Source organism: Mchenga conophoros, linkage group LG10 (genome assembly GCF_057382185.1).
Source record: "Mchenga conophoros isolate Kocher_MC1m ecotype Shallow Benthic linkage group LG10, M_conophoros_male_GT1.1, whole genome shotgun sequence".
NCBI lineage: Eukaryota > Metazoa > Chordata > Actinopteri > Cichliformes > Cichlidae > Mchenga > Mchenga conophoros.
This window is the reverse complement of record NC_140535.1, coordinates 28,925,533-28,939,424: the sequence shown is the minus strand read 5'-3', so window position 1 is coordinate 28,939,424 and position 13,892 is coordinate 28,925,533. Positions and strand designations below refer to the sequence as shown.

General features: G+C 40.0%; 1 protein-coding gene across 5 annotated transcripts in view; it reads right to left on the bottom strand.

Annotated features, from left to right (window-relative positions):
* cadm1a (cell adhesion molecule 1a) overlaps nt 1-13,040 on the bottom strand; it is a 466,960-nt gene extending 453,920 nt beyond the window's left edge. For 2 of the 5 annotated variants that reach the window (XM_085289742.1, XM_085289744.1), the window contains exon 1: nt 12,890-13,039. In XM_085289742.1, the coding sequence (XP_085145868.1) occupies nt 12,890-12,962 (73 nt within the window). In that variant the 5' untranslated portion in view covers nt 12,963-13,039. Of the gene's footprint in view, nt 1-12,889 lie in introns of all 5 variants that reach the window. The other 3 variants (XM_085289740.1, XM_085289745.1, XM_085289741.1) reach the window with 3 other exon arrangements.
* Nucleotides 13,041-13,892: the final 852 nt, after the last annotated feature.

Below are 13,892 nucleotides of genomic sequence, written 5' to 3'. Positions count from 1 at the left end.
CACCCATTTTCATTTTCAGTTGAGAAGGTACTAATCTGACAGCCAAGTGAAGCCCAACAAATACTACACACTTCAAAGCAGCAAGAAACCGCTCTGGAAAAGGCCGGATTCAAACATTTCCTTTCATTTCTATTTTCAGTCGGAGACACATACCCTGCCCATGGTATTTTTAACAACTTTTAGTAAACCCTCACATATATCTAGTTTTTTATTGATGTACGAACTGAACATTTCAGCTCAAAATTGTTTTACGAGTTGATATCATCAGTCTGACATTTTTTGACTTCATCATTATTTAGCTGTAAACATTTTTACATTTTAAAGCCAAAACAAAGTCTATTGGTGTTGTGCTGAAAGTTAATAAATATTTAGAGAAAAATATTATGTCACTTATTAAATTCTGGGCTGAAAACCCCCCCACCAGGCATCACCACAACATAGCCACAGCCTGAAAGACCTTTGAACGGATGGATGGAGGACAACAATTTCAGCACTACCATGTGTTTGTCCCGAGGCCAAACCTCAAAGAGCCATGACCTAACAACAGGTCTAGGTTCCAGGTACTGACGTCCATTAAAGCTGTTTGGGTGCATGGTGTGAAAGCACTTTGGACAAATTGGTATCTGTACACCACAGCAGGACGCGATGTCTCTCTGAGTGCTTGCTGGATGTGTGTCTACAGGAGAACTTGCTTTTTGATCGTTACACAATAAAATGAAAGCCACAAATATGAAATATGCTCATCTATTAAACAACATAGTAACTATATTAAACTATTAAATCTGCCAAATGTTTTTTTTATGGATATTTAGCTTCAAAAAAAAAAAAAGAAAAGAAAGAAAAGTACACCACCGCAAATGTACCATCCAGCTGTAAGGCTCGGTAAGAGTTTTGTTGCCTATTGTTTATAAAAAGATTCTTTTAAAATATTCATACTCTTTGAATCCTGCTGTGTGTCTTCTTCAAGCAACAGCACAAGAAGTTATACACAGGGAACTGAATTGTAAGTCTTTCAGATCAGAGCCTGTAACAGAGCAGGGGATTGTTTGTCCTACTTGCTGCGATAGTGCAGGCCTGACTAATTGTGTTCCAGGAAATCAAATCAACCGGTCTCCTATTTCCATTTTATTATTTAGCCTAAAACACAAACATCCCTTGCATTTTAGCAAGTGATTATATATGGGTCTCATCTATTTGATGTACAGAAAAATATATATATTTTTGCATCTTGGTTTTCGTATCTTAGTTATAAAGCAGTCTTACTCAAGCCTTACAACTAAGAGTGATTAGATCAGCGCTTGCTTTCAGGATATACTAAAACCTAAGTCTTAGTATATTTAGTGTAAATTAAGATGTAAAAAAAAAAAAGGATACATGCCGGGTTTGTTTCGTGTGTTTTTAAGTCACACCAAACCTAATGATATCATACATAAACAAGTAGAATCACGTTTTACTAAACGTCAGCTAGCAGGGGTGTTAGGGTCTCAGTCATCTAGGTCATGGTAGTTTTAAGAGCTAGGATCCTTTCGTGCCAAAGTTAATGTTATCTGTCGCCCCTATTTTTTGATCTTTGTTCATTAACTGGTTCTTTTGGAAAATATGTTTTCCGGACATGATCAGTTGTAGACGACATGGTAAAGGTAAATCTAAATCCCAATATTTATAAGGGTACTTATTGTACTTATTTTCAACCAATTGTTCCCGAAAAGTACCAGCTTTTACGCAAAACTGCAGAAAGCCTTTGCTTGCAGTGGGAATGAACACAAGCATCCATAGAATTCCACCAAAGGTGCTTTGTGAGTCAGGAAACCCCCGAGTTCACATTGAAAATCCTCTTTATAGTCTTCATCAAAGAGGTGTTTGCTGCCAATTCTCGTGGTTCTAAATAATGACAGATTCACTGGGCGAAAGAACTTATTTCCCATGCCAACTTTCCATTTTTTCTCAATGAAAAAGGATACTGTTCTTCTCTCTAAATAATGACTAGTGGAAAACAAAGTAATGGAAGGAGGTGCTATTCTTTTTCATACCAAAGAGAATTGGACTGTGACACTAAGTGGAATTAAGTGGTGCTTTGCAGTGTTACAATCCATGATTTAGGCTCAAAGAAGTGCCCTCTTGTCTTGTAGCAGGTATGAATTTCCTCTGCATCATCCAACTAGGACACCGGGAAAATGAGATTGTGCTACTGTACAATAGTTGTCTGGCAATAGTGCAGAAAATATCAGTCAAGACAGAGTGACAATAGATGAGACAAAGGACGGGAACCAAGCACAGTGGGGAGACACGATCCAGTTCCACTGGAAACGGTGTAACAGCCTGAAGGGTCTCAGCAGGAGCAAATTCACTGAAATGTAATACAAGCTGGAGTGTTATGTAAAATGAAAGATGGAAGAACCCAGATCACTCAAGCCTTGTGTGCTCTTGCAGCTGATACATACCTGTATTGTATTCAGAAGGGCATTCATTTCCCCTCCGACGATTACAACCGAACACCAGCTGTATTGTTTACTTGGCTGAAAGCACAAATGATCTGCATTGATTCCTTTTTCATTCATTGCTGAACTCGGCTATTGTAAGTATGATTGCAGGAAAAATGGGTCCAATTACAGCAAAGCAATGCCTCCCTGCGACTCCACAGCACAGCAAGATGATGAAGTCCTCAAAGTCAGAGGAAGGGGGCAATCAAAGACCCCTTATTGTCTCTTGTTAATTCAAAAACTGGAATGGAAAACATTTCTTGCTGTGATTGACAATGGTTCACTTGGGATTTCAAATTAGATTAGTCAGCCATACAGCTTTACTATTAGGGCTGTTACACTGTCCTTGATACGACCCTCCACATTACACTGAAATGACTCATCAGTTTATTAATGAGTCGACTCCCACAAAAACCTTCATTTACATACTTGCCAATTGTTTTTATTCATTTCTCCATGAAATTGTTCAAGTACTTAATGATTCGACTTTACCACGTTTGGCTGTTGCTTTTATTTGTTTCATATAATTGCAAAGTTAAAGTCAATTTTAGACAGTACAGACTACAGCCAATTTATACTACAAAAATACAAACATACTGGTGTTAAAGGTATAATAAAAATAAGAAATGCTATATTTATCCCACATTTATGAAAATCTTAATATATATTACTATGTACTATTATAAATATCCATCTATGCAACAGCGATATATCAATCATACTAATTTTGTTTTCATTAGAACTCTATTCATTTCATTTATGATTTCAAATATTAATGTTTTCACTGTATCATATTTACGTGATTTTGTAGATACAGTGGGGCAAAAAAGTATTTAGTCAGCCACCGATTGTGCAAGTTCCCCCACCTAAAATGATGACAGAGGTCAGTAATTTGCACCAGAGGTACACTTCAACTGTGAGAGACAGAATGTGAAAAAAAAAATCCATGAATTCACATGGTAGGATTTGTAAAGAATTTATTCGTAAATCAGGGTGGAAAATAAGTATTTGGTCAATAACAAAAATACAACTCAATACTTTGTAACATAACCTTTGTTGGCAATAACAGAGGTCAAACGTTTACTATAGGTCTTTACCAGGTTTGCACACACAGTAGCTGGTATTTTGGCCCATTCCTCCATGCAGATCTTCTCGAGAGCAGTGATGTTTTGGGGCTGTCGCCGAGCAACACGGACTTTCAACTCCCGCCACAGATTTTCTATGGGGTTGAGGTCTGGAGACTGGCTAGGCCACTCCAGGACTTTCAAATGCTTCTTACGGAGCCACTCCTTTGTTGCCCGGGCGGTGTGTTTTGGATCATTGTCATGTTGGAAGACCCAGCCTCGTTTCATCTTCAAAGTTCTCACTGATGGAAGGAGGTTTTGGCTCAAAATCAGTCGTCCTGTCCCCTTGGCAGAAAAACAGCCCCATAGCATGATGTTTCCACCCCCATGCTTCACAGTAGGTATGGTGTTCTTGGGATGCAACTCAGTATTCGTCTTCCTCCAAACACGACGAGTTGAGTTTATACCAAAAAGTTCTACTTTGGTTTCATCTGACCACATGACATTCTCCCAATCCTCTGCTGTATCATCCATGTGCTCTCTGGCAAACTTCAGACGGGCCTGGACATGCACTGGCTTCAGCAGCGGAACACGTCTGGCACTGCGGGATTTGATTCCCTGCCGTTGTAGTGTGTTACTGATGGTGACCTTTGTTACTTTGGTCCCAGCTCTCTGCAGGTCATTCACCAGGTCCCCCCGTGTGGTTCTGGGATCTTTGCTCACCGTTCTCATGATCATTTTGACCCCACGGGATGAGATCTTGCGTGGAGCCCCAGATCGAGGGAGATTATCAGTGGTCTTGTATGTCTTCCATTTTCTGATGATTGCTCCCACAGTTGATTTTTTCACACCAAGCTGCTTGCCTATTGTAGATTCACTCTTCCCAGTCTGGTGCAGGTCTACAATACTTTTCCTGGTGTCCTTCGAAAGCTCTTTGGTCTTGGCCATGGCGGAGTTTGGAGTCTGACTGTTTGAGGCTGTGGACAGGTGTCTTTTATACAGATGATGAGCTCAAACAGGTGCCATTCATACAGGTAACGAGTGGGGGACAGAAAAGCTTCTTACAGAAGACGTTACAGGTCTGTGAGAGCCAGAGATTTTCCTTGTTTGAGGTGACCAAATACTTATTTTCCACCCTAATTTACGAATAAATTCTTTACAAATCCTACCATGTGAATTCATGGATTTTTTTTTCACATTCTGTCTCTCACAGTTGAAGTGTACCTCTGGTGCAAATTACTGACCTCTGTCATCATTTTAAGTGGGGGAACTTGCACAATCGGTGGCTGACTAAATACTTTTTTGCCCCACTGTAGATTTTTAAGCCAATTTGCCATTATGTTAAAAAGGTTTTGTGATGTTGCATAAACAAAAGAGTCTGAAATTCAGAATTTTGTCCTCCTTATATCTTGCAATCGATCAAGACTGCTTGAGATTGTTATCTGACTTTGCAAAGACTCCTCTCTGGTTCTCTTGAAGGAGATTTTTTTTAAATTGAAGACTAATGAGTTTATTAGAGTAAATTTTATTAGGACTGAAAAAATATACTTCCAACATGTTTTTTGTGGTGCCAATTTTTAAGCAAAACAAAAATCACGAATTTTGATTGAAACTGAAATTGAAGAAAAAAAAAAGATTTTTCATACTTTTAGTACTACTGTACTGACACCATATACTGATACTGGTATTGATCGACACCAGCACTCCTTTGACTCAAATGCAATTTCATGCATCTATTCCAGTGGTTCCCCTAAAATATAACCTATTTTAGATAATTAATGCTCATTTGATCTTTTTTAATAGATTTTTTTTTACAAATGAAGTAATATTAAGCAACCTAACTAATAGGGTTGCAAACTCCCAGCAAAAAAAAAAAAAAAAAATAGGGAACTACCCCCCACCTCATGATGCTTAATCGATGCAATCAAATTTAATTTGATGCAGGGGGGAAAATGCACAGAAATAAATTATTTTTCAAGAATAATAAAATAGATTCAACATCTTTCTTCAACAGAATTGGAGACTGCACAGATGGTATCTTCCCAAAGGAAAAAGTACTAGCTTACTAGGGTATATTAGACTTAACAGTTACTATATACAGTAATGGACTTCTATATATTTTACATCAGATTAAAACTTTAGGTGTAAGAGTCAGATAATTATTTATTAAAAGCTAGATATTTTGAATGAGAATAAGAAAGAAAAGTATGTCTTTGTGCCCCCTTTTCCCTGTTAGTGCCCTATTGGCCCCCCTGGCTAAACTTGGCTAGATCCGCCCCTGCACAGTTACCAGTCATCAGCTACTTAGAAAAAGATCCTGGTCTAGAAAGTAATAATAAATAAATTCTAACAACAGCTGATCAAGCTTAATAGTGCTGCTGATGTTCAGCCACTGGTTTCCTCTTTCTGGTGCAAAGTGGGCCAAAAACAAAGAAGAGAGACGGATTCGCAACAGAAAAGCCGATCAGCTGATCATTAAGCAGTTTCATGATTGAAGTAGCAGCCGGAGAGAGAGAGAGAGAGAGAGAGAGGCAGTCGGTTGTTAAGCTTAACATGGGAATGCTTTACAGACATTCAGAGACGAACTTACACACTTGCTTTACTTCTCTCTGGGATCACTTCCTCGGAGATGAAATGCTGGTTTGGTAGCGAGGCTACACACAGCCACTCTATCACGTGATGCATACTGCAGCGACGTGCTACGGTTATGAGCCGAGTTACGCCGTGTAGCAAGTTTTGTGAGGTGCTTTTTTGATATTTAATGGATCGGATTACATTTTTTATTTCTCGCCGATATCCGATCCAGTAATTTGGGTCAGTATCAGACCGATACCGATATGTAATATCGGATCGGTCCATCTCTAGTAGCTATATAAACATTAAATAAAATACCATGCTCCATTTCTAATAATCTTTGCTTGAAAGGATTAAACAATTATATCCTCATTAGTTTCATTCATGTTTGTTGGCACATGGCTGTTTTTGATATTCATTCCAAAAATACATATTAGATACTAGTGTCCGTGTTATCAGTTATATTATCTCAATATATTATCTCAATCCTACCACTAATGGCCTCCAATATGTGGCTCCTCACTAATCAGGTCTAATTAGCTGACTGGGCCATTTTCCAGTCAACACAATGCTTCAGATCTAGAGTGAAAAAGATCAGACGTGAAAAAGAAGAAGTGGAACTTGAGCATTGCCTGGACAGCTCCACAAGGAAGCCACAAATGTAGTTCAATTTCATACACACAGGATGGATTTAGCCTGCATTTCCTGCAGTGCTGTCAAATTCCCTGGGGAGACTTCCAAAGATCATGGTATTCACAAATCCTTTAGTGCCTGTTGGTGCAACACAAGAATCCAGCTCAAGCCATTCAAAGACCCACTTCCTAAACTAAGGTCTCTTTTTAACAGGAGCTCCACAATCCAGGCAGTTCTTGGAGAGCACAATGGACTGCTGTCTACGCTTCCGAAAATGTTTCTGGCAAGACAGTGGAATCCAAGGGACATGGACCAACGCCCTTCGGGAGGTGAATCCAAATAATGATGTCTGTGTAGAAGATATATATTTGTATGATTACTGCACTATAATGAAAGCGATATGTGAGTATGTGTGTGCTTGTGGGGATTTCTTCCCAAATTCATGATTAACATGTTGCTTGGATATCTACTGATATCACTGCCTCTGTCGTCAGCAACAGACGTAGACAAAGCTGCAGTTCAGATGTTTCATCTTTGCCACACAGTATGCATCAAGGTGAGTGGATAGTCATATATTAAGCAAGTTATGCTATGAGGCACAACAACTAAAGACTTTTCAGCAATGCAAATATGTGGACATATATAGTTTTTTCCCTCTTTTTAATTAGAAAAAGGCGTGCACTTCCACAGCTGGTCAACAGGATACCTAGCACCTTTACACAGTAGTCCTGCAAATGGTTTAATAGGACAAAATTTCTGAAAATACAGCAGCCAAGTTGTGTGTGTGTGCTTTTCACTGCTTTTTCACCAGAGTTTGAGAATCACTAGTTTTACACAACTGCTTGAACAACTCCATAAGAATTTGCTGTCTTGCCCATTCACATTTGTTATTCATACGTGTGACTAAGCCCAGGTACCGTAACACAGACAAGAGACAGAAGCAGCAGCACGTGATGACTGCACCCCCCCCCCCCCCCAACCCCTTCAAAAAAAGACCATGCTGTCACTGATGATAGCTGCACTGACTAAATTTAGTCAATGGGAGGAGTGACGAGAGGAAGAGGAAATTGTCAGAAAGAGGAAGTGCTCATCCTATATGCATTTGGCAGGGATGACATTAAAACTGAAAATCATCCCCACTTGTATGTAATTATCTGGGATTTTATCAGAACACAATCACAGAAGTGGTCTTCTGTTGAGTGGATCTCGGTCATCAACATACATCGGTTTCTGTAGCTGCAGAGTCTAATAATAAAACACAGGCCAGCCTGTAAAGATTTCAGAGGTAAATGCTCATCTAGCGTGCCACTCTACCCAGCATTGTGCAGTGCATATTTATTATGCAATTACTCTAAAAAGCACAATCTAGATAAACCTTAATTAGGGGAACAATGCTAGGAAAAATGGTACCTATCAGACTGCCTCAGATTTGAGCTTCCACAAAGTTAAGAGACTAAAAAAAGACATTACATAATAAATTATTAGAAGCTGAGTTTTTTTTCCTCGTCTCTACTGTGGGTCAACCTTATGTCTTTCACGTTCCAAATCCACCGCTTGCAACACTGCTTGTCAGCTCCAAGACCACACTGTGAGAAGACAGCATACAACAATCTTAACAGCCACAGTAACACATCAAGGTTTATTTATGTGTGCAAAGTTAAGCTGGTCAGGACACAAAGTGGAAAAAGTACTACGTACGTGACATTTTTTCCCTTTTAAACCTTACATAATGGAACCACAGTCTTGCAGTTTTCCTCTTTGAGCTCCGCACAGAGGAACTACTTAAATTAGTCTGCGTTTGTTTTTAGCACACACTTGCTAGAGGCCTGTGCCAGACGAGAATCCTGCAAGTGAAAAATAGCAGCATTCATCACTGAGGCCTGTTGTGCATTAACAGCAATTAATATGAGCACATAAATATTCAAAGATCACTTTAATTTTACTCATTTCACTTGTTTCACACCCAGGTTGTCAAAATGTCTACGGAATAGTCTAATTTGATGCATAGGCCGGTAGGCTGCTTTCTGAATAGCATATTGCAGCATACGCCCACCCCCACCAATCCCCTCAAGAGATTTGAAATCGCAGGGTGCTTACTTGACATCCCATCATTTGGCGGATCACTAACAAGTAGGCCATAAACCTTTTTTCTCCCTTTGATTACACTAAGTGCGCAGAGGCCAGATGCGACCCAGCCCAGTCATCTGTTGGCTTGCCAGCAGAGTCACTGTAGACTGGCAGAGGCAGGAGGAGGAGGAGGGGGGGGGGTCACTTGGGGTCCCCTCCCTTCAGGAATAAAGCCATTGTTCTTCATTAGAGCTGGAGAGGCTGCTGGAGGGTACAGACGGTGAACAAGTCCATTTACACACCTGTTTTCCAGCAGTATGGCTTCTACCAGCTTGACTCTGAGCCAAACCACACTGTATGATTCATTTGTGCGTGATGCAGCTTTTCTTTGTAACTGAAACAGACCGTAGCCAGTTGGAGGTAATAACACACATGACAAATTTCGTACAAAAAGTTGGGTTTTTTTAAGAAATAATTAAATTGTTCGGTGAAGTAATTCTGTCTAGGCTGTAAAAGCAGGTAGGGCTTGGGCTAAGTGCATCATGTTGAGCATCTATAATGAAACTCTGCAGTCATCCTCGTTTGAGCTCCTCGTTTTGTTTTTAAACGGTGAAGGTGATCATGAGTTTTTTTGTTTGTATAGCTAATGCTAGTCATAGATTCAACATATCCACCAATAAAATACGATTTTATTCTTTTGCACGTCTTAACTTTTGGACCAAAATACCCAAAACACTTATTAGTGCATCGAGCCTACTCAAGGTTAACAGAGACACGCTTGACTGCTAATCACAACGCTTAGGTTAGCGCAGCAACTGCTAGAAAGATGTAAACTTCAGTGTTAATCATGCAACAGCTTCTCACTTTGTGCCTTCAGGTCAATCTAAAGTGGAGACAACAATGCAAATGCTTTTCTAACGCGACCAATAAATCTTTTGTAAGGAGCACAACAGGTTCAGTGGCAGGGTGCACGGAGATAACATCTTAAATGAGCTGTCAAATGAAAGACATCCCAGGTTTAGGTTGTATTCAAATCCACACTACAGCCTAAAACTACTGAAATGAGATTCTTTTTCAGCTACACTATTGAGTATTAGAGAATCCCACTAAACTACACCCTTGCTATTTCATTTATTATCCCTGATATTCGTTTACAGTTTGGAATAACCTGTCAAGTATCACATTAGGGCAGTAAATCATTTGGATTTTTGATACAGTATGCTAAAAAAGACCTTTTAAGTTAAGCATAAAATATTTATTCTACCTTGTGTTTCGCTATGACAAAGCAGCAAGCCACAACCTAATCTCCTCCTGTCAGTTTTCCATCAGCAGTTAGTGAGACTGAACCTTTAAAAACAGACACGACTAATGCTCTTATCCTAACATAATCATTACCCAAGCCTGAACATGTGGTGACATTCAAGAGAAGTCATGTTAACAACCATTTTTCCTGCATTCAAACACATACCAGTCCCCGCTCTCACCTGCGCTACGACACAGTTGCATAACTTTGCAAAAATGAAAACAGCGACACGTCTCACTATAAGTGAAGGATTGCCTAACCACGTTTTCAAGTCTCAGCAGGCTTACGGTCAGGGTGTGCTGCGTCTGCGCTCTTTAATAAACACCTGTAAAGCACCGTGCCCGGGTGTTCTAAACCTGTAATCTGCACTACAACTGGCCTTACTAAACACTTCTGTGCAGAATCACAAAGGAACTGTATAAATGCAGAGAAATGGAAAAATGCATAAATTACAGCAGGATACAACATGTGCATCTGCTTGGAACTGTTAATTACTACAGGACTGCATGATCATCGCTGATGTTTCACTCAGTATACGCATCATAGTAAAATAACACCTTTCTCACTTTCCTGAAAGCAGTGGAAAGCGATAAAATACTCAGCGCCTATTATCTGCTAAAAAAGTACCATTAAATAAATTTTAAAAAATCCACTTATATGAACAGCAAAGAATTTGGATAAATACTATGAGCACAACTTAAAAATGATGCCTACTAAATATCTGTTTACTGTTTGATTCCCCTGAAATAACTTATTCCGACTAAAGTTATAACTTTTATTTATTTCACAGGACGAAAAGCTATCTCTGGAAGTACATTGGTTTGCCAAGAAAACAAGAAATGATGTGAGAGTGGAGCCTGTGTAACACCATAAAACTTGAAATGAATTGATGCAGCCTTCTATTAGACTTTAATTATACTGTCTACATTGTAGAAATCACCACTCTTTAATGCTTAACCACAATGAGAGCTTACAGTATTCTGCTCGGGGTAAATAATTGATATGCTTTGTGCAAGTGCGCCCTGAGCTTTGTTTGAAATCACTGGAGCCATTTTCATGAAGGTAACAGCTGCCCACTGTCCAGCAAAGGACAGCAACAGCCTTGTTTGCTTTGTTGTTTGCTTTTTACTGACTTGAGAAAGCAAAAAAACATTGATTCATTTAAAAAATGGGTTAAAAAACAAAGAGTAGATTAAGCCTTGTGGATAATCCACAATGTGACAAACGAGGACATCTGCACTCCCGTCATTTTCACCCCCACCCCGAGGCTCGGCACTCAGCATAAAAGGGGGTTATGATCTGCAGACGAACAGCTTCGCACTAACTTTAAGTTAGTAATGATTCATTACATAATTGGCTTGATGTAAATACATTACTACCGCCGGTGGTGGAAGCGGCAAAGCAAGTGCTTTCACCACAGCTTCAGTGTATCACTGTCCAAGGATAAATAACCCCCGAAACGGAGCGTGTATTTCCCAGTAGCTCACGACACCCCCCCCCCCACCTCCTCCAGTTTTCAACGCGGACTTCGTGCTGGCAACAAACAGCCCCAGCACTTTATCTCTTCTTACTAAATAAACGTCCGTGCTTTCCTTTACGCGCTCAACATCACCAAGCGTTCAAGAAAGAAAGAAGGAAAGAAATCGTGTCGCAGTTTTCGCCCGGCTTTATCTGTATCCTATCCGCTTCTTTAAAGCTTCTGACTCAGATTACTACACCCGGACGAAAAGCTTTGATGTTTTCATGCATGGCTCCACAGCAAATCCAGTCCCGGTGTTATGAAAACACAGCCCAGAGCGCGACTGCGAACTCGGTGAAATTAATCTTTCCTTGTTTGCCATTAACAGTTTACGCGCATTAGGCGGTGATTTGAGATATCGCCTGGACTCCTCCGACACCGCTTTTCAGTTCGGCGTTCAGCTAAAATACACGAGCGGCACTTGTTTCTTTGAAAAGACAACTTTTATAACGGGTTAGGCGCTCTCCACACCACATCCAGCGGGATGGCCGAGAGTGAACAGATTCGGAAAAATAGAGATTAAACGCGGGTGGAGAGAGGAAAAAACTGCTGATTCGTGTGAGGCCGTTGTGCTGAATTTTCCATAAAGTCCCGCTGTTATTAATATGCGGAGAGTCACGTTTTAATACATGATAATTCTTGTTTCTTCCCATTAAATGAACAGTTTTGAGCAGTTTGCGCTTTCTTTTCCTCCGATTGCACGTTGTCGGGGCTGCAGCTATTCCACTTGAACGCACCGCTGTTTTCTGTGGTTTACAGCGTTCCGAACACGCTACACAAGTAAACCAAAGCTAGCGCACTGCATAAGCAACCCTCAGTTTAAGCATGCCACATATACATCCTTATATCCCTCAAGCGACCAAAACACCACGCCATTTGTTTTCTCACATCAGCATTTATTTTATTTTTTTTAAACCCAAGAGTTGCCAGCTGTGTAGCCATTCAGCCTATACCCTAATGGTGAGCTGACCAAAGTGATGCATTCCAGGGGCAACGCATCTGTAACGCCGGTTCCGATGTATCCACGCGCGCATCGGCTTCTTTCCTCACAGTAATTCAACTTTACGGGGAGGTTTTGTTACTTCTTGCTCAACAGCATCACAGTACAACTGCACAGTAACGTCCGAATGCTCTCAAAAGCACAAATTGCCCAGAACGCTGTTCAAATTGCACTCGTTCGCATCTACATCCACGGAAATCTAAGAACAAAGTGCCACTTCCATTTAGACACCCGCGGGAAAAGTCCTACCTTTGTGAAGAGCCGCCGAAGACATGAATAAAAAGAGAATAGTCGCGAGAGAGCCGCTGCGAGCGTTCGCCATGTTGGACACCTGCTTCAGTATGGCAGAGATAGAGGCAGCTTCACCTATAGCTGCTACAACGGGACTCACTTAATGAGATGCGAGAAAGGGAGGGTACTATTTACCATATTCATTTATTACCAGTGTTGATAAATACTGTTATTTGTAATGGACGTGCCTCACAGCCTATTGAATAGCTCTCAGAATATGCTATTGGAGGGCGGGAAAGTGTTTTTAACGCTGTGTTCTGCTGCAGGGTTGGTTAGGAGGTGTCTGTGTGTGGTGTTAGTAGCTTGGCGTTAGTCTCTTTTGTAGAGTTTTTCTTTTGTATTTTGAAAATTTGAAAACTATACTAATCATTTCACCCACTTGTATGTAATGCTTCAGAAGAGCAGGGATGGTCATACTATTTTTGAGGCCCTAAGGCCCCCAGCCCCCTTCCCTGTATATAAAATTAAAATGTATTAATTTCTGGAACACTGTCTTGAAGGCTCAAGTTTGGCATTTTGGCTGGCACAAGCTTAGTTAGGGCTGCAGTTAGAAGTTACAATTTTGCACTCCCAGATCACTTTAATTACTTTTTCGATAAATGAGGTTTGTAGATAACTAAGTTGATATATGAAAGGAAATACTAAACAAGCTTACCACAAGTGATTTCCTTTTGGCAGCTGCACTTCTACGTCAGTAAGTTGTGTTAATTTCTGAAAACTAATCAGTCTACACAAAACTGAGATCATTAAAAATAAATTAAACAAATAATTAAAAGTTGAGCAAAAGCATATGGGACTATCATAAACAATATAATAGATGTATCTCCCAGATTAGTGAATGGGTCAAATGCAGAGAAAAAACAAGTAATTTCCCCATGGGGATCAATAAAGTATCCATTATTATTATTATTATTATTATTATTATTATTATTAGAAAAGTGAGGCTAACGTGCCCTCATTT